A 24692-nucleotide genomic window follows, 5' to 3' on the forward strand; every position below is an offset into this window, starting at 1 on the left:
TTATATGAAACATATTTCTAAAGATTTGTAAGTAAATAGTAAACTGGTCAAAAAACAACCTTTTTTGTTGTTACAAAAAATCAAAACAACTGTACATGAAAAAAACCAGAAATGTATTAAAGAACATGTACGTTACAAATTAAAATTATTTATATAAAAAATTACTCTAACCTAGAAGTTGCTGGGTCATCAACATCTAGATCCCACACAAATGTTCTTCCAACTTGATTGCCTAAAGCCAGGATCTAAAGGTAAATATGTCATTGTTTATTGTTTTGTGACACTACAAGATCTCACTGTGATAATATAAAAGTACCTTGATTCTTTATGAGATGTTACTTACTTACAGATTTATATCTGGTTTTAGTTAAAAGATACTATATAGCCAGTGTTATTAATAATAAAATTAACAAACTATACAAGTTATAAGTTACATAACTGAAAATGAGAAAACAATACAGACAAGTAACAACTTCAACCACTGATTTTGAACTAATGATACAGAGAATTAAGAACTTCAACCACTTATTGTGAGCTAATGATACAAGAACTTCGACTACAGATTATGAACCAACAATATAAACAATTAAGGACTTCTACCACTGACTGTAAACTAACAATATAAACAACTAAGGACTTCTACCACTGATTGTGAGATGATACAGATAAGTAAGAACTTCCACTACTGATTGTAAACTAACAATAAAGACAAGTAAGGATTTCCACCATTGATTGTGAGCTAATGATACACACAGGTAAAGACTTCAACCACTTGGGAACTAACAATATAGATAGGACATAAACAACTGATTATGAGCTACTAATACAGAGAGGTAAAGATTTCAACCACTGATTGTGAACAATATAAACAATAAAGGACTTCCACCACTGTTTGTGAACTAATTACATAAACAAATAAGGACTTCTATCACTGACTGTAAACTAAGAACACAAATACATAAGAACTTTCCCTGTTGTGAACTAGTTACATAAACTGAGACTGTGTCTATCAAGTTAAACAAACAATAACTCTGAATTTTAATAAGTGTATCTTCACAAAATTTGATAACATTTTATAAGAACATAAAGAAGATTGTCTGTGAATTTATGAAACCTTTAACATATGAAAATGGATTTTCATGTTAATAATAAAAGTACTCCTTTTCATCTTTGTTTCATATTTCATTTGCATAACTTCTAGAACCTCCAATTGTAGATCAAAAGTTGTTTCAAAGTAACATTTTATTTTTTATCCTATTTTTCTTTATCTCAACAGTACCCTTCATCTTCTGGTCTTTAAAAATAATCAAAATATGCTGAAATTAAATTTGAAAAATATTAAATAAAAGGAGTGATATATTTCTTTCCTCTACAGTGTTGGTCAAAAAGTTTTAGATGACTCATCCTCATAGTTTCAACTTTAAACCTCTTTGTGTCTGTTTTCTTTTACACTTTTAATGCATTACTTTGTACCTACTGAAGCAGCAACCCTTGTGACACAAAGCAATAAATCATAGCAGAAACCATTAGTCACTTCAGGCAGACTATATATAAGTAATGCAAAAAGTTACATGCTGCATTACACATATATAGCTGAACATTAACTTGAAAAAGTTTTGATAATTTTTTTGTATGAAGTTTTAATAGGTTAAGCTGAGAATTGTTTATATCTTAGTTACTTTTGTATTGCGGTGGATATACACCGTCTTTCAGTCTTAATCTTCATTAGCTAGTCTCATGTAAGGAAATAAAATATCAGAAATAGAAATTAGGAGAGCGAGACGTGGGTGATCAAGCACACAACGTAAGTAAGTTAAATAAACTTACCACTTGAAGTTAACATTCCTGCTCTCATTATAGAGGAAAGGCAGTTCTAACAAACTGGTTCAGACTTTTGAGGTAATAAGAAGCCATACTTCTGTAGACTTCCACTCATAAATTTGGTTGTCCAAAATTAATTTATGTAACTTTCAAGTATGTTTTAGAATACCAAAAACATATTAGTTACTACAATAACTACTATAATTTATTCAACTTCCTAAGTAAGATATAAATAGGTTTAGAAATGTTTTAGCTACTTTGAACAGTGTGACAATCACTCATCAAGAAATTCCTAATAACTGAATCCTCTTCTGACCAAAAGATTAAAACATGAGTAAGCTTATGTAAAGGAAATTTCTGTACCTCCTACTGCTCATAAACGTATCTATCAAACATGGAAAACTGACTAGCAAACTGTCTTAGAGAAAGAAGGAAAGAGCTTCACTTATAAGTTTCACCAATGTACTGATATCTCAGCATATCAAGACAAGAGGTGGAACCTTTAGGTTCTTGCTTGTAGTTATATATATTTTATCTTAGTAGTTAGAATGGATAACAATTTATTTTATTTATGTTAGAAAATTCTGAAGTAAAAAAACTGGAGTGCAGATGTGTCACATGATACAACAAAATGGAGAATGAAAATTTTAAAAAATTCTTGAATTCTAAAATAGATTATCTTGTCAAGTTTATTGAACTACATTGATAATAAAGTTAGTCATTTAGACTTTGAATGTAACGTTAAAATGTTGGACATAGCTGAAGTAGAGTTAGAGCCAGGTTATAGGAACCAAAATTAAAATTTAACAATATTATACTAAACTAAAAATCTAACTCCTGAAACTGTATTAAATCTGAAACAAAAACTCTATCACCATCACTACACAGGAATATGAAATAGAGGCTACAGCACTTCATACAATTCTGGTTGAGTACAAAATCCTCATCCAGATGACAATGTTGATTATAAAATTACTTAAGAGTCATTTCAAATTTAAAAAAAACCCATCACTTCCTGAACTTTTGTATAACGTACATCATCTTCATATATCACAGCCATATTAATTAAACAACATTTATCTATTAAAATGTTTTGGAATAAGCCAGATAAAAAGAGCAATAAATTCATTCACAATGATTTTTAAAAACATTAACACACTATTGTAGTGAAAAGATTTAATTGGTTAAAATCTGTACATTTATTTTTTTTACAACCATATTTGAAGTTATTAAAGCATGTACACAGTTGCCATTATAAAAATACTGAGTATTTTCTCACTGCTTGTAGTTACACGTAGATATAAATTAATTCACCTTCAGTTGAAAATCCATGGAGAATCTCATGAACCAGATTTCACATTCCTTGTATTCAAAGCGATGAAGAATGGTTACATTAGTATCTGTGTTTTTCACTTCTCGCTCTTCTAAAAGTCCTGGTTTCCAACAAACAATGCAGTTCTCACAAGACTAAAGATAAACAGGAGGCAACACTGATAATGATGTAAATTACAACAGAAAAGTGCATATAATATGTGAGAAAACCCACATTTGTTAAAATAAAGTTACACTCGCAAAGAAAAATGTCAATTTGCATCTGCTTTCAACAGTTTTTATGCAAAAACACATTAAGTACATTTTGTTTAGTTAAAGCTATGACAATGTTAAAGTATAGTGCTAATTTGTACTATCTGTGCATAATTGAATATTCTTTAATCATGCATTTTAAGTTTCATTAGTAAGCTTCATTCCTTTGACTGGTTTAAAAAGAGTAGACTATAAGCATTTGTTTTTAGTTATAATTATGAATCCAAAATGTACAACTTAAGAAGCCTATTGGATTCCAATGCTTGTCAGCTTTTGAAATATAAACCCTACTTTATAATAATAAAAGCTAAAAGCTCCTGACAGATACCTTGTAAAAATTACTAGCAAAGAATAGACAATTAATACATGCTAATTCATAAATAATACAAAACTTGGTATTCCTAAAGAAGTTCTACCTGATTTAACCAAAGTCTAACTGAGGAAAATTACTGAACATGAGGGGAACCAAAGCTACATGCATTTCCAACCAAATTACCCAATTTCTTAATATAACAAAAAAGATATCACTTTGTTATAAAGTAACTGACACAGGCTTGACCAAAACAATTAACGAGTAAATTAATTTGAACATCTGCACAGCCCTTAATGATAGCTTTCAATGCTATTTATATTGTATGGTTAGGTGTATTTTTGATGCACTTGGACAAAAAACAAAAACTACAGATTACATGAACAAGATCCATAAGAAAGGTTAAGTATAATGCAACAGTACTAACAAAATTATAGAACATTTCAGAGAATATAATCTCACCTTGGAAAGGACAAAATTTCCAAGCCATCTTACACAATCTACATAGTTTCTATGGATGTCCCTCGTTGTAAAATTTGGAAAATGCTGTTTAACTGTTTCAAAAGGCCTAAAATGAATATTTATATAAATATTGAAAAATTCTGCAATCTACACAATCTACATAGTTTCTATGGATGTCCCTCGTTGTAAAATTTGGAAAATGCTGTTTAACTGTTTCAAAAGGCCTAAAATGAATATTTATATAAATATTGAAAAATTCTGCAATCTTTTCCCTTACATTCTATAAATACAAAATTATTTAATATGCTTTTATCATTCTTTTATGTGACTAAAAATACAATATAAATTACATAATCATGCAATTACAAATCACTGACTTAAGTTTTTCTTCAGTACCTACAAAACCCTTTTATTTTATGTTATTTGAATAAACAAAATAATGTTTTCATTCACAATATTATACAATTTTCCAAACCCACTGCATTTATTTTATTCATTTAACTTACATTTTGAAACTTAGTCATGATTTGCAGTCTCAGCAAAATACTGAGGTACACTTGCACATGCACTGCTTTTTAAAGAGTCCTTACAAATTGCACAATACAAAAATCTCTTGATGACTTATACATACTTAGTGAACTCATTCTGATTGCAAACATTTGGAAATTTGGTTGGCTTTTACTCTCTAATGTTTCTCTGACTTTTCAATTATGGTCAAAATTTGATTTTTTTTTAATGCCAAAACTACTTTGTTACAAGGTAAATGAAGAATACCATTACACACAACAGTATACAAGTTTTAATTGATTGCATTCTTTAAATTAATTTTTTCTGTAAATTAACAAGTAACTTGAATTTAAAATAATACTGCTTAGTGACCATACTTATACTTTGTATAACTAATAATTACCTCTATTGACAAGTAATCCAATAAAAAATGCAGAAATCCATGTGGAAAAAAAAAAGATGCACCTTACCATTCAATTATTGATTATAATTATTTTAATATAAAATTAATGTTTTTATTTTTTTAAACACAAATTTTCAACAATAACTCAGTAATGGAATTGGTATTGACATCATTTTGGTGGGGAAATCACATCAAGTGTGCCAACCTGTTTATCTCTGTATTTGCATGCCAAGTTGGAAAAATGTGGCTAAGTATGGACTATCTCAACAATTTGATTGGCTTACATTAAGACTTTTAAAACCAAGCAATGAAACACATGCCATTCTTAATGTGGAAAGTGATCAACTGAGTTTAAAATAAAGACAAATCAAATCTTGATAATTGAGAGAGTGAAACTGGAACTTTCAACTGTTTGTCTTGCTTGGATTACACTAGTAAGTGTAACTAATCTGTAGGTTTTGTCTAGATTATAACAATATTAAAGTATTACCAACCTACAGTTTTTTTTAAATCTGAATACTGCAGTAAATTCTACCAACTTATTACTGAAAGTAAAGAATAATAATATCCATCAGTATGCCAACACACTATACCTACTATATCCAATGCTCATAATCTTTTGCCCCACAACAGGGCTCATCAGGCTGAGATACAAGAAACACATAAGCAGTTAAAAAGCTCTTTATACTATTAAATTGCTCTACCAACTAACACTTTACAAAACAGGTTATGAGAAATTTTTATGAGTCACAAATTAGAATTAAGATAAGTATTAATTATATTGTATTAAGTCACAGACCTACAGTGTTTGCATAGATTATAATAGCAAGTGTAACATATAAGCCTTATTTGGATTATAACAGTAAGTGTCACTGAATTCTAGTTCCTTCTTCTATAACAGCACTAAGTCTGACCCATAAGTCATGTGCCCTCCCTGTATTATGGTAGTATGTCACTGACCTGTAGCTTTTACCTGAATTCTAGCAGTAAGAGCCAATATCCCATAGGTTCCTGTCTGAATTGTAACAAAAAAAGAAACTTACCTGTAGGTTTTGCTTGGATTATAACAGTAAGAATCACTAACAGCTTTCTGAAGTATTTCAGTATCCAGCCTCCATAATTTTAGAGAGTGATCCATCCCACAGGACAATATCTTCTGTCCAAGAAGATCAAAATCCTGTAGTAAAAACAATGATACACAAGTTATAAGATAAGTGATTTTGAAATAAATATTAACTTAAGTGTAAAGTTACACTTTATTAAAAAAAAGATTTGAACTTTCTAGTTCCTGACAATAACCAGATACTCATAATGCAATAGATGAAAAACATTATTCAGCTTTTCTAATAATATAAATAAAACCTTTGTAAATATAAATATATAATCACTTCTTTAATGCCATTGCAGCTCACTAAAGCTAATTACCTGTATCCAAATTTTCAAAAACTAGCCTGAACAACATGTTATTGCTGAGTTGCCCATTAATTTCCAGCCACTTCAATATTGTATATATGTACATGTTTATAATTAATTATTATACATATACATATAGCAAATATAAATTCAAGGTAATTTTTATAAATTAAATTTTTTGAAACAAAAAGAAAAATAAGATAATATAATTAGGACTTTAATTTTAACGGTGAATGTTCATACAAGGCATGTCAATATGAATGTGAGAACTGTCTTTATGTAGTTAATGTCAACATGAATCTAAACAGTCTTCACACAGTTTGTGTCAACACAAATCTAAACAGTTTTCCTGAAGTTCATATTAATATAAATCTAAACACTGTTCTTAAGCAGTTCAAGTCAACACCATACAATGTCAGTTAGTCCTTGAGATGTTTCAGTTAGATTTAACATTTTTTTAGTAAATACAAGTTTTATATCTCAAACAATTTCAATACCAGTATAAAAAAAAATATAAGTTATATGAAATGACAGAATAACTGACACAAATGTCAATTTTTTACATTACCTTTATACACTTAGAAATTAAAAATGTGCAACTTGATTATATTGTTTACTTTATCTGAGGGTAGAAGTTGATACCAGTTCTCAGCATGATTTATTAAGAGGGTTTTATTACTCTCTTTAGTTTCATTAACCAATGTGAAAAGATTTAGTTAAACTTAGACAACTAAAGATATGGCAGCAAATGAAACATTCAAAAAATAAAAAAGGTGTTATTCATTTACTTCATCTTTTTCAACTTTTAATTCACTTTAAAGTGGTGATTTTGCTACAGCTTATATTAGGTAGAGAATGTAACAGATAAAATAAATTTTTCTCAAATAAAAGACTCTGATTCATTTAAAAGTTCCAAAGATTAAGCAAATAAAATATGAAAACTGCAGGATGAAAAAATATTTTTATTCTTAGCATGAAAATCACCTTTCATTCAGTCTCAGTAAAAGCTTTAATTCACAGACAAATCTTTAGTATAAACTTTATTTTAAAAAATCATTTTTGTATACAACTTTTATAAAGTCTTCCAAATCTTGTGAAGAAATACTTAGGAAATTCAGAGTAATATCAAATGCACTGGGGGCAAGGATAACTAGTTACAATGTTTAACTCTTATTGTACATACTTACAGCACTAAGTACTTCATCTCTATGACCTTCCACACCTCCAAAAATGGCAATGCACTGATCTGTTTTGATGTTCCAGAGTCTTAGAGCATGATCTGAAAAACAAAAACACATACAACATACATGTAGTACCAATAAATATGAAAAAGAAAAGGAATATCAAAAGTATGTGCAGTTTAAAATACTCGACAGGAAACCCAAGTTTTCTTATACTTGCATAAACAATGAGGATGAATTTGACCATTGAACTTCTAACCTGCAACTCTCAACACCAATCTTTATAAAACTTACAGTAGAACTAAGACTCTCTAAATGTGTTTGTGGTGAACGATAATGACAAATTACAAACTCAACACTTTAATGCCTTGGCTATGATAATAAAATTATTGGGTTTTAAAATTAAGTTTGCAGTGAAAAATACTTTATTGAACTTTAAAAACGTAACACTAATTTATAAGTATGTGACATACGTTTTTGCAACTTTTCATCCAAGATTTAGACCACCTGATACTTTACTATTCAACCTGTTAACATAGGGCTAATGTTTAACCACAAATAAAACTGATACACTGTTGTGTCTGTATAATGTACAACTTGTATTCAAATACAGAAACTTAGAAAAAAAATACAAGCTGAACTATCACACTTTCAAACTTATCAAATTTATTACCAACTAAGACAACAAAAAAGTGTTGTCAATTAAACAACTTTGTTTGTACTTTAAGTGCCTATTATCATCTCCAAATTGGTATCAGTGTTTACTACTGTTTATTTGTTGACTGATACTGTTAGTTCTTCCTTCAGAAACATACAGAAGGTTACTTAGAGATTTATGGAAATATAACATGAGCTACCTTTTTATTGCAAATGTTTAGGTGGTTTTATAAGAAAGGCTATTATCATTAAAATAAACTATGCTACTCAATCTTGTAAAATACCTCCTGAATTATATATGTAAAAACAGCTTTCTCTACCCATATCAGCTTTTTACATTTATAATTTTCTCTACAAGTGGGTTTTCTCGTCATCACAGATAAATACCTCCTAAACTTGACTGGTGGATGAATGGTGACTGAGAACATTATACTTTCCATTCATTGTAGCATTTCCAACTATGGTTTTGCCTATTTTTAATACCCATACCAATTTTTGTAATATCTGTTTCTCGTGTTTTTTAAATTCATTCTTTATCTTCATTATTTTATTGAATATGTAGAATAAGTTTTCAAGGACACTTTCAACCAACCACTGATTTCATAGCTATTAAGCTACTCTTACAAGCATGTGGACAAACTGTAAAAAACATTACGTAGCACAACAAATGTACTTTTCTTCTTTTTTTTTATTAAACATGAAAATACACACTGGTAAGTAATTTTATATGAGTAATACAAATTTCTTAAGACTATTCACGTCTCATACTAATATGTTGCACCCGATGAATGTGAAAAAAATATGCATATACCACATACAAAATCAAACATAATAACATTTAACTTAAATTTCAATACCAACCTTTGCTAACTGACAACAGAAGATTACAATCTGTTGGATGAAACCTCAGTTCATTTACTGCATTTCCATGTCCAATAAAATGCTGTAATTGTATTAAAAACAATAATAAAAAAATCAAGCTTACCAGATTCCAAGTTCAACTTTTACTTGGACGAAAACTTTAAGTTTATGCATCATTCAGTTCTATCAGAATAGGAAAAAAACGTTAACAGGAAAAAACATTATCTTCTAACAATATATTTGATGTCACTTATATATTCACAAAAATATTTTAAAATAAAACCAACATAGTTCATTCTTTATGTACTATTTTGTGTAACATTTTTTCAAGGAGCCTTAATCTGTAATCAAAATTAAAGTAGTAACTATTTCTGTTGAGCAATAACATCCTAAAAACCAAAACCAAAACCTTATTATAGAAATAACAATTTTTATTCATTCCTATACAAGCAAACTTTTGCTCCTCCAATAAATATGGATTAGGCAACTTATCAATTACTTCACACACAAAATTCTTAATTTTGAACTACAATAAAACAGGTTGTTTATATTACCTCTAAGTAACAAATAACAGATTATTTTACAAATGTTATTTTAAAAATCAAATGAATTATGTATAAACAATATTGTCTTTAGAAGATTTTTAAATAACGATGATTTTGGCATGCATTTCTCCACTTTTCACAAGAAAAAAAAGCTACAATAGAAACTTCAATGAACTATCTACAACTAAACTGTTGGTTTAAAGAAAACAATATATGAATGTAATGCTTTATAAAAATCATTTAAAAACCTCACAAAAAGCAGATAACTGTATACCAAAGAGTAACACTTGGGTCGTACATGCTAATGGGAGCACTGGAAAACTTATTTGGTCATCTAATAACAAACAAATTTTTCATGTTATTTAAAAAAAAAAAAAGATATTACTTAATGTTTGAAAGATCACATTAAACAAAATTTACTTGTTTCTTGTTAAGCACAAAGTTTTATAATGGTTTATCTGTGCTATGCCCACAATGCCTATTGAAACCCAGTTTTTAGCATTATAAACCTTCAGGCTCACTGCTTAGCCTCTGGGGGGAGAAGATAAAACAGTTAAAAATGATTAAAACAAGAAATGGTAACGTAGTAACTTATCAAAATATTATGTTACATGTTTTAACTATCTGTTTCACATTTTTGCCACTTTTAAAGTATTCAAACACATAGGTGCATCCTTTTAATATATGTTTCGATGATTAGTCACAAAAATTTAAAACAACTTACTTTTATACATTGCATGGGAACAGGACTTATTATCCTTATTACTCCACGTACTCCTCCGACAGCCAAGAGAGGGTAACGTGTCACATCATCATAAGACCAAGCACAAGTATAATAATTTTCATCAGGCTTAATCACAGCTAAAGAAACCATCGATTGCACAACATTTAAAAAATTACAACCTGACTATAGTAACAATTATATCATTGATGCCAACACTATATACACTAACTTTACATTTAAAATCTTAAATACATGATCTCAACATTTCCATAATAATTCAAACACAGAAAACTTACAAAGTAATCTTAAAAAGAAAGTATAAAATGTATGAATCCAGTAATTCTGTTACCTCATCTACACTTAATTAAAACAGATAGTTATTAATTATAAATTATTTAAACAACCCTCTTTAAAAATAAAATTACTGAGCAGTTACAGTAATAAGCCACTGATCCCTCTTTAAAAAAATATATCAAAACAAAATTTAAGTTAAATCCCTCTAATGCCAAGAGGATCCAGTGCTGAACACTGGTTCAGTTAGCCAAGCAAATGAGAACAATAACACATCACTCCTGGACAAAAGCTAGTAATTTGCAGGTTAACCCTAAGTTAAATCCCTCTAATGCCAAGAAGGTAAACAGGATCAGTACTGAATACCGGTTCAGTTAGCCAAGAACATAAAAACAATAATACATCACCCCTGAACAAGAACCCAACAATAATAATTTGCAGGTTAACCCCTAACTAATAGCTGTGTAAACTGAAACAAAGGAGGCAGTCTTGTTCAAGGACACAACAACGTAACTTGAGCCAGTGTTGGGTGATTGCAAACTGAATAAAAGTTACTGCCATGCAAATACAGCAATACAAACTAACTAATAATACTAAACAAATTTCAGTTAACAAAGTTTCTAACCTTTTTTTCCTTTCTGAATATAATATTTTTATAATACCTCATACATTTTAACTCTTTTTCTACAAAGAATTTTTCATGCTGGAGTAATGAATGTCAAAAGGCATGTCTGAGAATTTAGTTTACAGTTAAAAGTCGGGTAACCTACAAGTTCAAAGGAAAACTCTTTCATTGTAATCAGTTAAGTGATAATTTTCAAAGATTTTTAAATGGAATTGTATCACCCAATATTTGAGTAAATACCATGGATAAGCCCAGTCTATAAAATATTGAGTACATCAGTGACAACTGCACTTGTTAACAAAATAAGCAGCAATATAGATCTTGGCAAGTTTAACAAATTTATCAAAACCATTAAGTTGCATCTTACACATCATAATGTTTTAAAACTATTGAAATACTTTTAAGGGCATTTGTAGCAAATGGTAGTCCTATACATTTCAAAATTATGCTTTTCCCTCCAGATTAGATTTTAAAGAAATCTGCAAAAAGACAATTATGCAAAAATGCACACATTATTTATCATTTTACCATATAAAGAGGATACATCAGGATCTGAATATGACTGAAGCAGTTTTAAACCACAACCCTCAGTGCATTCATAGATTGTTACCTGTAATAAAAATAGCAATAATGAGAAATATAACTATGGATTAAAAACAAATTAAAAATAAATATAAAAATTTTCTCATTTTTAGATGAAAAAATTACCATCAAGACATTTAGTCTAAACAATCTTATATAAAGCAAAGTATGGACTGTTATGTCAAACTTATAAACCATAGTTAGTTGCATAAAGTGAAAATACTTTTTAAAATCTACACTGACAAAACTATATACACTAACTTTACATTTAAAATCTTAAATACATGATCTCAACATTTCCATAATAATTCAAACACAGAAAACAGAAAATATTTTAAAACTAAAAGTTTAGAGTTTCTTAAGAGCTACCATTGTAAAATACCAACCACACCTAAATGGCATGTAAAGTTCTTAAACCATTACTTTTATTAAATGTTGAAAGATACTTAAGGCATTTATTTCTATATCTTCTGTATTAATTTTTTAAGTCTTTTTAACATAGTGAAATAACATTCTAAGCTAGTTTAGCACTTAAACATATAACAATTAATAATTCAATCAATATTCAATGATTGAAAGTGACTAAACACTTTTTAAGGGAGGGAAAAAAAAGTTATTTTCAAGAATCAATATTCTATTAAATTACCTGTAATAAAAGTACAAAAAACAAATAGTTCTTCATAATATTTTGACCCCATTATTATTTACTTTATTTTTAAACTTGCAAATACACTTTATAAAATACAGTTTAAAATTATACAAGTATAAAACATATATAACTGGATTTCAACAAGCTTAGAACTCATTACATCCATTATATCTTTCCTCTGAATTTCCCATTTTAGATGTTCTAGCTACCCCTATATAATTCTCAAGCTTAATACAAATTACACACAGTATAAATACTGCTAAGACAAAATCTAAACTTACAGCTTCTAATCTTTGTTCTACTGAGGAAAAATACAGATAACACTGCACAACAATTTCTTTGAGAAGTTTTGCTTCCTGAAAAGTTTTTGCTAATTGTGACAGGTACTGGTAGGTATGTACAAATATAGTTCTGGTTTTGTTTCATCATGTAGGAACTCTGAGAAATAGACAGTTAACTGTTTACCAGCAATAACGTATTTAATTGTGTTTATTTTTCTAATAAGTTATTAAGCTCAACATAATTAAGTGTTTTGCTCCTGATTTTCGTTTGTATTCAATGTCCCGTGCATCATGTTGCACTGTCCAACAGTAGTCAGCAAGCATTGACGGATTCCAGTTGCCCTGATATCGTTTTTCCATTTGTAGCAAAACTGAAGATTTTGATGAAACGGTACATGATGGGCAAATTTGGATGCAATTTTCATGATCAGCAGCCAACAGTGTTCAAGATGCAAAAACGTTGTTGTGCAGTGTAAACAAACCCACATTCATGTTCTCCTGTCTTTCAAAAAATGTCTGATTCTCTTACATTTACTATTAGATATAATCAACAGAAAAAAAATTTACTCAATTCTTTTTAAAGGTAGCTTTTTATTGATGACAGTTTATAAATTATTAGGCTTACAGTTTTGTACTTTGCAATCACAGTCACTTCAATCAGTCATTAGAATTATTGTATCCCACTTATAGCTTAATTAGAAAGCCAGATAAATTATTAAATTTATAAGACACTGCAATCTTTGTGCATATTATTTTGTTCAAATTGTACATTTAAAATGAATAAAAAAATAAGTAAAAACAATAGCTATATGAAAAAATAGAGTTAACTTTTTTAAAATTTTGAGTACAAAAGTACAGTATAAACCCAAATGTAAGTACTAAACTTCTTGTTTTTATGCATATTTTTCACTTATTTTTATAACAGTAACTAAAATGTAACAATTATACCTATAAGATTAGATAAAAATAAAGGAAAAATTTAAATAAAAACTGCTAGTAAGCACACAACATAAGTGCTGGCAGTTGTAATTTGACCATACATGTTGGTAACTTTTGATCTTATTTACACAAAGTTGACCCACTGTGATTGTTTTTCCCATATTCTGAGTGCAGCTGTCAAGCAATAAAACTAATTGATCAGGAGATTTAAAAAGTATTAGCTTTAGCTATAATATTAAATAGCTTGTAATTGTTACAATATGCAGCACTTTAGAAAGAACAAAAGGGCAACTTAGGTTTGTCATTTTTTAGAATAAATAAAATATAAAGTTCTGCTGAAAAACTTTTGACATTCATTTAGGGCCTTCAGAGAGTGTGCAAATAAAATATGAAATACTGTAATGAAAAAAAGAACTTTTAATCTTTACACAGACTAATTCACTCTGTTCATAAAACAAACTTTAGTACATCATAAAAAATCCTACTTTTTGTGTGAATATACATATAATATTTTCAGAATCATAGCACATATTACTTCTTAAATAAAGGTTCAGTCTGATGAATGAACCCATTCACATAGGGTCAATGTTATAAGAAGCACTGGTACCTTTGCTTAAGACAAGTATTCAGTATATCTGTCTGGTAAGTTAGTTTGATATAACACACGTGCATTGTCTCACCATCCCTAAAGCCAACAAACTAAATTCTTTATTGTGTGCTTGTATATTTGCCTGTTCTTATGTTTTTCTTTTGGAATATATACTTATCCATCTATAAATTTCTAACAACCCTTTATAACCTAATTTTTTGCACTATTTTTGAAGAAATAAAAAATGATGCAGTTAAATGTGAAACAAATTTGTATTTTTTTTATACAAGGTTAAAACAATCTTTATAGTATTACCTTCTTCTGAGAATATAAACATAACTTTAATACTGGAAACTCATCTTACAAAACCAGTTGTTTTTAATCATATTTGGTGTGTTGATATCACTAGGACATTCAATTCAAAATAAATATTTCCACTTTAATTTTCAACCCTTATCGTATTGGACAGGTGTGACTCCTTATATCACTTTTTTTCTTCTTACAGTGAAAACTTGTATGAAACTTAATACAAACTTTCTAAATAGCATATACAGGGTGTTCGAAAAGTCACTGTGCAGTTTTGTCTGTTAATAAATATATAAGTGCACAGTGACTTTCTGAACACCCTGTAGTTTCTGCTTTAAAATCATTTTAGTATTTCTATGATTTTTTTAGGTTTTGTAAAAATTATGTTGTGCAATGCTGTTAAAAAACACTTACCTTAGAATTTTGTATTTTTATTATTAATTTTGGTCAACTTTATATACCATTTCAGTTCTAACATGTGCAATATTCATTAACCCCCTCACTATAGATAGGTTAGAGTCGCATGTTACTTACAACTTTTTATATTTACATTCAAGATTTAATTAAAGTATTTTATTATCAATACATACAAATAAATTTGGCATCAAAATAAAGTTACTAAATCAAATTTTTTATAGTTTGAAGCAAAACAGACAATTCTTTGAACAAAGGCCAATGTAGTACAAAGTCACTTGTTAGATTAAAACCTTGGTTTTCTATTGGTTGTAAGTATTAAACATCTGAAAGAACTACAGTGGATTCTAGTTAATTGGGACACATTGGAACTAGAATACTTTGGCCTAATTAAGCAGTTGCCCCAATTATGTGAAGCTGCACATAAAAGATTTAAAAGGTACATATACATATATTACATAAGACAAAAGTTTTTCTGTTTATTCAGTTTCAAAAACATACACTGTACTGTATAAAACTTCTGCTTACTATATAACAACTATAAAAATGGTGAATATAGACAAAAATATTTATCTTAAAATCAAGTTTAATTTCTACACAAACATGCATTTGCATTACTGTAATTCCTAATGCTTAATGACATTGGAGAAATTTATCGAGTGTACCCTTCCATGCTCTCTCAACTGACAGCATCTGAACAAAATCAGGGCAGGTATCTACTGCAGATATTGAAATGTCTTCATTGCCTTCTTGCATAAAATAATGTTGCAGTCCATCAACAAATTTCCTATCAAGTCACTCATTCAAACTCAACATTTGGATCCTTGTTTTCTTACTTCTGTTTTTGAGAATTTCCTTCTCCTCTTTCTTTGTGTAAGATCCATTCCTTTCACAGTTTATCTTGCTTCTGTATTACCCATGCTATTGTAGATTTCAGCACTCAGTTATCTCAGCCAGCTGGCATTGACTTGTGTTCTTTTAATTTGGTCCAGAATAGCAATTTTCTCACCAATCATCAAATTGTTCTACAGCATCTTTGAAGTGTCTGAAATTTTACACAAATGACACAGAAATGATTATATGCAGCACATATGATCACAACCAATCCATTCAGCAGCCAATGCCAGACTAGAAGTAAAATATGGTAGTGGTAGTGACGAACACAACGAGTCAGTCTGTGATGACTCAGTAACGACCCACAGATCACTTTACAGTACAGCATGCCATTATACTGGCCTAATTAAATGGCTTGGTGTCCCAAATAAGCAAAACAAATTTAGGTTATATTCTTGATTGGTTTGTGTTATTCAAAATTTGTCCAAATAAACGGCCGACTTGATTAACTGGTGGCCCAGTTAACCAGAATCTACTGTAATAGCAATTTTTGAAAGAGAGGATGTAACAAGTGGATATGATTTTCTATTTTATGAGTCTGTAATCAAACAAGATTGAAGGCTATAAAACCTATGCTTTGCCTGAGCATTGAATATATTACAATTAATAGTTATATTAAATTTCATAATTCTTGGAGGGTTGGTAAATAAATTACAGAAAGGATACCTAGAGAGCAAATGTCAATTCTCAAACTAGGGGAAATTCAAGATTTTTTTGATTTTTTTTATATTATCTTTTAAAGTTAAGAACTTAAGAACTAAAAATTTATATAATATTAAAATCTGGATCATTAATGATATTTTTTATACCAAGTTTATTTATATACTATGACAAGAAAGTAGTTTAATTACATTTTGAATGTAAGACACAAAAAGCTCCTGACACACACAAAATGATGCCTGTTCTGAAAGATTTAATTAACCCTTTCACTAAAGACTCAGTAAAATATACACAAGTTTGTGTACACGTCTGCACACATTTAGTATCTGCACTATAACTTAAAAAAATTTTTTATACCTTTAGTAAAGAATACAAGTTGTTTTTGTACACAAAAAATCAGATTTTTAATGACATTTTTACTAAGACTTGTTTGTAAATATAGTCCACTTCATCACTACTTTGAATGCAAAATGATTTCATGTTATGACTAAGAAAACTATTCTTCATCCCAAAAATTTCAAATATTATTTGCATAATATCTAAAACTTCCTAAATACATTTCAAACATTTGCTTTGAGTAAGACTTTACATATTATGTTATTTTCTATACTCTTAAACTATGTGGTGCCTGTCACTTGATCAACCTCATAACCATCATAAAAACTTAGGAAATAAATAAAAATTATGCTTTTGTGTCATAGAGTGGCTACATATTAGAACACAAAAATACAAATGCTTAGTCTAAGCAGCTTAAGTCACATAAAGTTACATAATTATAATTTTTTATTATATTGACCTACCAGTCACGCCTAGTTGACAATACATAACTTGCATTCACACAGTGTACATGTACTTATGTTATGTATCCAATATAAAACTGACCTTTAGTCTTCCCTGTCTTGGCTGTGTTTCAGTGAACTGGCATTTTGTAATACACAGTCACATCTCAATTATTATACATTATATATATATATATATATACAGATTATTACTATTTAGAATAATAAATCCAGAAGTAAAGCAAACAAATTATCTCTTCTCTTTATGAGTTTTGAATTCAGCTGCTGCTAGACATAGGTTGCTAAGCCTTTTAAAATTTTGCACATGGAGGCTATCATTTTTTATTTTTTTTGGGTGTAGGGGTGTACATACAGTTGAATAACCAAAAAATCATATATAACTATACTGATACCATATAATTCCATTATAATTTACTAAACTTAGTAACTAAGATGTATTTAGATTTTAAAAAATATTAAATTTCAATCAGACTGAAAACATAATCTACCTTTGTGAAATCTTGTTTCAAAAGAATGTGGTAACTTTTTTCCAGATTCAAATGACTGAGAGAAACCAAAAGGGAACATTCTAAGCTGTCGATTGGTTATTCACATCATACACTGTAGTAAGAGTATATAAGGTACTGTTTTAAAAATGGAAAGAGTTGAACAGGGCCACCAATGTTGTTTAATACATAAGCCACGTCTCAACAAAACAGAAAGATCCTAGATTCTTATTTTATATTCTAGCTTGTAAATATTAGTAATCTGAGATCCTAACTTGTATGAAATTACAGACTTAGCATTTTGACATCACAAACATCCAATTTTAAACAGTGCTGTATTAAACATATCATGACTCACTAAAATCTATATTTAAGCATGTTCTTTTAATATTAACTAATATATAACGTTAACAGTTTGAATTATAATCTACAATTTGATTCCAAATTTATTGGGATAAATTCATAAAATAGTAGTTCAAAAATTATGAATACAAGTAAACAAACATGATGCTATGGTTTTTGACCCATAACCCACTGAAAAAGGGTAAAAAAATCTGATTTTTTTAGGTACAGAAAACTTTTAATGTTTACTGAAAGCTTACCAAATTTTTTGACACAAACTACATTAAAAAGTATAATACAAAAACCAATGATTACTTTGAGGTTACAAATTAGGTTACATAGATTCATGCTACAGGAAAAACGTTAATATACTTCTTTGGGTACTTTACTTAGCAAGATAAAAATATCACCAATTTCAGCAATAAATCCCATAAAAACATGACAATCTGACAATTTATCAGTGAACTAGGAATTCATTTTTTATGACAACTGCTGTTACTTTTATCAATCATTGCACTGTGATTTTTGCCATCAATATACATGATCAAGATCAGTTTATAGCTAGTAAATGCAAGTTGTTTTCAATATTTTGTTGCTTAGATATGATAAAGTTATCAGTATATATAAAAACACACACACATAAAAAAAAAGAATCTAAGACATCTAAATAGAACGCTATCACTTGTCATATTCTAAAAATGTTACTAAACCTATTTGTTATGTATACCTTGTCATAGAAAATATCTGTACACTTTTCAAACAGATATAATTTAACTCTTAAAATACACTAAATGTTACAATGTTAAAATATCAATTTAAAATAAAAAGACTTAAGTTAAAAAATTACTAAAATGTAATTATGTTTACAGTTTAATACAGATGCATGTATGTAACACCTGAAATGCACATGTTGGTTATATTACAGTTGAAATAAAAAGATGTATTATTTCACTTTAAAGATTGCTTTATGGTAAACTTAAATTTAACAATTAAACAAGAGTTCACTATCATCTAGAAACAAATTTCATATAAACATACAAAATCTCTTAACTTTGTCAAAAGGCATATAATTTTATTGCTAAATGATTTCAATCTGTAATGTCATCAACATCTACTTTAAATTACAATTACCTAGAGGACATACTTGGTGGAGATAAAGAATCAGATAGTAAAACAGATGCCTTGAGTAAAAAACATGGTTTTGAGAATAAATATGTAGGAAACAGGTATGGTGTATTAAACTGACCCATATAAACACAACTGTAATAATGATTCTACATGATTCTTATTATAGAGCTAAGATCAACCTCATAACTAATTCTTTGATGTAACTAGTAAATTACAAATCATTGAACAAATGTTTCTTACCCTATTTCCTCCAACAGTTGCAAAAACATCTTGTCCTTCTGGAAGATGATGGTTAAACTGAACTCCAAACAGTGGTTGCTTATGATCTTCCTAGTCAAAGACAATGGAAAAAATAATTAAAACTATTAGTAAAAAACTTGAATTTTTCTTCACCACACACAATCAATCTTAATATTTAAAAGAAAACTATAATGTTCCTCAACACACAAACTTCCAAAAATAAGAAAAATTAAAAACACAGTACTGGTTACTAACACATACATTTCACATGACTAATAGTCGATAAGTTCTTGATATATGCACGTCAAAACTCATTTAAAAAAATAAACTACCTTGTCAAGCATCTTTCAGACATTACCTTAATAACAATTTATTTTTTTAAGATCCGATCTTCAACAGGAAGAGCTCAAAATATGAAGCATAAAGTTATAATTAAGAAATATATATTTAAAGCTTTAAATTTGTTGCAATTCATTTTATCTTTATCATCATTTAAATTTTCTTCAGACACAGCATGAATACAAGGCTTAACTTCAACAGTTACCCAGGATAAACAGAAATCAAACTCAAATTTGTTCCAAACCCTTGCCTTCCCAACTGAACAAATAATAATAATAAAAAAGGTTGTCTCAGTTTTGCATATTCACTATAATACAATAATGGTAAAACAAAATGAAATCAATTTCAAATTTATAATAATGTATACTGTATTTTTATCTGTTTACTACTTATTGCTTTAAATGTCATCCATTGCTTTCAATTTTTCAATGAACTGTGTTCTTTATAATAAGTATAGTGTTTGGATAGACATTTGAAATGCTTACTGAACAATGATTATATTTTTACAAAGTATTTTTTGTCACTTGCATGTGATAATAGGATGTATTGAAGCTTTAATGATTAAAAAGATAGTTTTCAAAACTTTTCAATTATTACATAACTATGATACTACAAACATGCAAAAATAATTAGTAGTTCAAAATAAAACTGAGCAAATGCAAGATAGCATCTACTTGCTGCTCTGAACAATGTAACTGTAAAATTAGTATCAAGATTTGAGTTATGATGAAAACAGATTCACAGCACCACACTAAAAGGAAAACAAAAATTTGTATATTATTTTAGGGTTACAGGACAGTAACTTGTAATAACCAAATGCTAAGCAATGGAATTATTCTTGATCAATGCTATAATTATGATTTATTATCACTTAACCTATTAAACTTGAAAAGTGCTAACCTCCACAACTAGTGCTGGTAACAACTTTCATTTGTCAATCACCCTGTTTGAGAAATAAAACTTAACTGTAGCCTAGTCTGTCTTTCCAAGTCTTTAGCTTGTATCCTTTTGAATCCCCAAGTAACCTCCAATAAGATAACCTCCTACTCTTCTTAAAAGAAAAATAGACTTTAAATTATCCCTATAAATTAACCCTTATATCCCCAAAATCAACCTGATAGCCTTTCTTTAAACCCCTTCCTTTAGCCTCCTTTTTCACACAAGATAACCAGAATTGTACACAGTACCCCATTGGGGTACTATTAATGATTTGTATAAAAATATGTATGTGTTTTGGCTTCTTGTCAATATGTTTATAAATTCACCCTAAAATTCTAGTGATTTTACAACTAGCTTGAGTGACTTATCCACCAGTATGTCAAGATCCTTTATTCAGTCATGTTACAGAATTGGTTCCCATCCATATTAAACAAATGACATAATTATGACAACCAAATTACATTACCTTACAGTTACAATAATTAACAAAGGTAGTAACAGTTAAATACAGATTTACCTTCACATATGTTGAACACTTGAATGCTAGCTTACAGTGACGATACCGACACCTTCCTCTTCCTCGTCTACGTCCTCTATTAGTGGGTGTCTCACTCCGAGAAGTATTGTCAGCTGTTGAAGCACTACCAACACTTGAAGTTTCATCCTAAACAGATTATTTGAAGTAATTTGACCTTTATAAAATTAAAAAATCATCAATCAGTAATGTAACAGATCATTTGGCTATTGAAGTCATCCCAGTCAGTCTTCAGACCACAAAAAAACATCATGAACATTTAATATTGAAATGAATAAACACTGTAATCATATCTCAAACTAGAAGTAGGTCCCAAATCTCAGTTCAAAACTAATTTAATCCACATTTTCTTGACAGTGTTATAATCCCATAAAAAAGAAATTCTATGATCTATTAGTAACCTTTTAATAAAAACACATAAAAAATAACTAAAAAACATGTTTGTACATATATATCTATACTGTATGTGACAAGTTTATTTCATTTTATTTTATAAAAACTTCAACAAACATAATTCTAGAGTTTTTCTTTTCTCAAGATATAAGGGGGAGTATTTAATTATGGATATGGCATACTATATCTACGTATAAAGAATGATTGGTATGTACTAGTTGTTATTTGGCACTTTATGATGCAAAGCAACTAGATTATCTATGCCAAACAACCAGTTAAAAAAAAAACAGTGAAATTATTATAAAGTATAATGTGAAATTAAATTTAAAAAAAAAACAGTGGCCCTACATCAGGTAAAAACCTAAATAGAATTAAAAAACATTTGTTAGGTGAACAATGTCACTATCCAATGTCAGGGATAAGCCCATAGTAAAAATATGTCTAAAATGGTGCTGTCGCCCATGGTCATAACAATGGCACCGCAGTAAAATGTGGGTTATTGTGACTTCAGTGTAAACAGACCATACATTTGTGCACCAGTCCCAGACAAAAGAAACCAATGAGTTAAAAAACAGTAACCAATGCATAGAATAGTTAGAGCAACTGCCTAAGAAGTTGAAAAGAGAACACAGAGAATGTCTAGTGTCCTTGTACACTTGATGCATAACTGCTTGATATGTGGAATAAAAGTAAATTTACAGTCAAACATTAGGCCAAAGAACTTTGCCTCAGGGATCACAGGAAATGCAACTTCAGAGAGATAAAGTTCAGGATTGGGGTGAATACATGTTGGTGGCAAAAGTGTATGCAAATGGTTTTAGAGAGAGAAAATGTAAAACCATTTGGTGTGGTCCACTTCAGTAAGCAACTGAGGGTAGTCTGAAGCTGCTGCTCAATAAACCTCATGCTCAACAACTGACATAAGATGTGGAAGTCATTGACAGAGTCCATTTGCAACAGTAACAGTGATGGCATTAAACTTTATACTGAAAAGTGTGACACTTAAGACACAGCCCTGAGATACTCCATATTCCTGTGGGAAAGAACAGAAAAGTGTCAAACCCACACAAACTTAGGATCTCTGGTCCATTAAAAACTTTTGATAAAAATGAGCATATACATGACCCATACGAGTTGAGGTCTTGCAAGACACCATACCTCCACATTGTATCATAAGCTTTCTCAAGGTAAAAAAATACAGAAACAAGATGCTATCACTTGAGAAAGGCTTCCCTGATTGATGTTTCAAGTCGAATCAGGTGGTCCATGATGGAGCACTGTCTTCGGAACCCACACTGAGTGGGTGAGAGGAGGTTATCTGATTCAAGGAACCAAACAAGATGGGCATTAACTATTCTCTCTTAGATCTTACAGAGACAGCTCATCAAATCAATTGGATGGTAGTTTGAAGGAATCTTGGGATCCTACCCAGGCTTGGAAAAAGGAAGAATGGAAGCCCAGTGCCAAGCATCAGAAAAAGCATTCTCCTGCAAGATTCAGTTAAAACCAACCAAAAGAGTAGCAACAGAGGCAGGAGAGAGATGGTGCAGCATCTCATAATTAATATCATCAAATCCAACTGATGTACTGCCAGACCAATAAAGAGCAAGCTTGAGTTCCACCAGTGTAATGGGGTGATTATAGTCATAGAGACAATCAGCCAGAATGGAAAGAGATAACTGTTATGCCCAAGTCTTGATCACTACGAATGGGAGATGAAGCAGAAGTTCTAGATGCACATAAAATGCTTTTGCCAAGAGTATCAATGATGATCTGGGCATCAGCAACTTCCTAGCCATTGAAGAGCAAGATCAAAAGTGTACTACCCACTGACCTTCCAAACTTGGTAGTAGAAGAAATGCTAATTGTGTACTTAATCCAAAATTCCTTCTGGCTTTGACATCTCATCTACCAAGCATGTGCACAGGCTTGCTAAAGAGCAGTGTGGGATAGCTGTGAAAGGTATCCCAGGCCTGTTTATGAGCCTTATGTGCCATGTTGCAGGCAGGATTCCACCAAAGGTCAGGATACTGTGGAATAAGTGTCGAGGTTTTAAGAATACACTGCTGCCACATGTTGTCTACTGATGGCTTACAGATGATGACAATATAGTGTCCTGAGAGAGCAGTGAAAGAAAGCCTGTTGGCCTGGTCCAACTTCCATCAAAGTGTGTAGGTCGGGTGGCATCAACTATGCCCAGTCTCTCTCAAAATAAGAGCAAAATTATCATTGACCAATGTGTTACTGTCAACTGTCCAAGAAAGGTAAGAGAAAAGTGAAGGGGAGCAGATAGAGATCAATAGTACTAGAAAACTGACTAGATGCATGAAAATAAGTAAAAGGACCAGTATCGAAAGAGAAAGATTATGAACTGAAAGCACACTCTGTAGAATGACCCTTCCCATCAATATGAGCACCACCCCAGAGGGAATTTTGTCCATAAAATCCCCGTTTTAAAAATAGATGGTAATACCCAATGAGGGTATCAAGATCTGATTGATCATACGTTTCTTCAGGAGACAGGTGGAGAGAACAAATAGTGATGGTACAACCCAAGGAAACATGGACTGCTATGGCCAACAAGGGTGCATCAAGTGGCAAAGACAGGGCAGGCACATGCTGATTGACCAGCAGTGCCACCCCTCCATGCACTTGTCTATCACACAGCCTGTCATTTATACACAAAGAAAACTGCTGAAAGATTAATGCATCAGCAGGTTTCAGTAATGTTTTCTGTAGGGAGACACACATGGGATGATAAGAATCAATCAAATCCTTAATATTATATATATT

General features: G+C 30.0%; 1 protein-coding gene across 4 annotated transcripts in view; it reads right to left on the reverse strand.

The window, feature by feature from the left end:
• Positions 1-24692, reverse strand: part of LOC143222304 (polycomb protein eed-like) — a 33906-nt gene that overhangs the window by 4715 nt on the left and 4499 nt on the right. For 2 of the 4 annotated variants that reach the window (XM_076448650.1, XM_076448648.1), the window contains exons 2-11: positions 21489-21635; positions 19694-19783; positions 11929-11994; positions 10469-10594; positions 9200-9281; positions 7688-7779; positions 6131-6264; positions 4178-4283; positions 3136-3288; positions 172-245 (exon numbers count right to left, since the gene is read on the reverse strand). In XM_076448650.1, coding sequence (XP_076304765.1) covers positions 172-245; positions 3136-3288; positions 4178-4283; positions 6131-6264; positions 7688-7779; positions 9200-9281; positions 10469-10594; positions 11929-11994; positions 19694-19783; positions 21489-21635 — 1070 coding nt within the window. Of the gene's footprint in view, positions 1-171; positions 246-3135; positions 3289-4177; positions 4284-6130; positions 6265-7687; positions 7780-9199; positions 9282-10468; positions 10606-11912; positions 11995-19693; positions 19784-21488; positions 21636-24692 lie in introns of all 4 variants that reach the window. The other 2 variants (XM_076448649.1, XM_076448645.1) reach the window with 1 other exon arrangement.

Source organism: Tachypleus tridentatus, chromosome 8 (genome assembly GCF_004210375.1).
Source record: "Tachypleus tridentatus isolate NWPU-2018 chromosome 8, ASM421037v1, whole genome shotgun sequence".
NCBI lineage: Eukaryota > Metazoa > Arthropoda > Merostomata > Xiphosura > Limulidae > Tachypleus > Tachypleus tridentatus.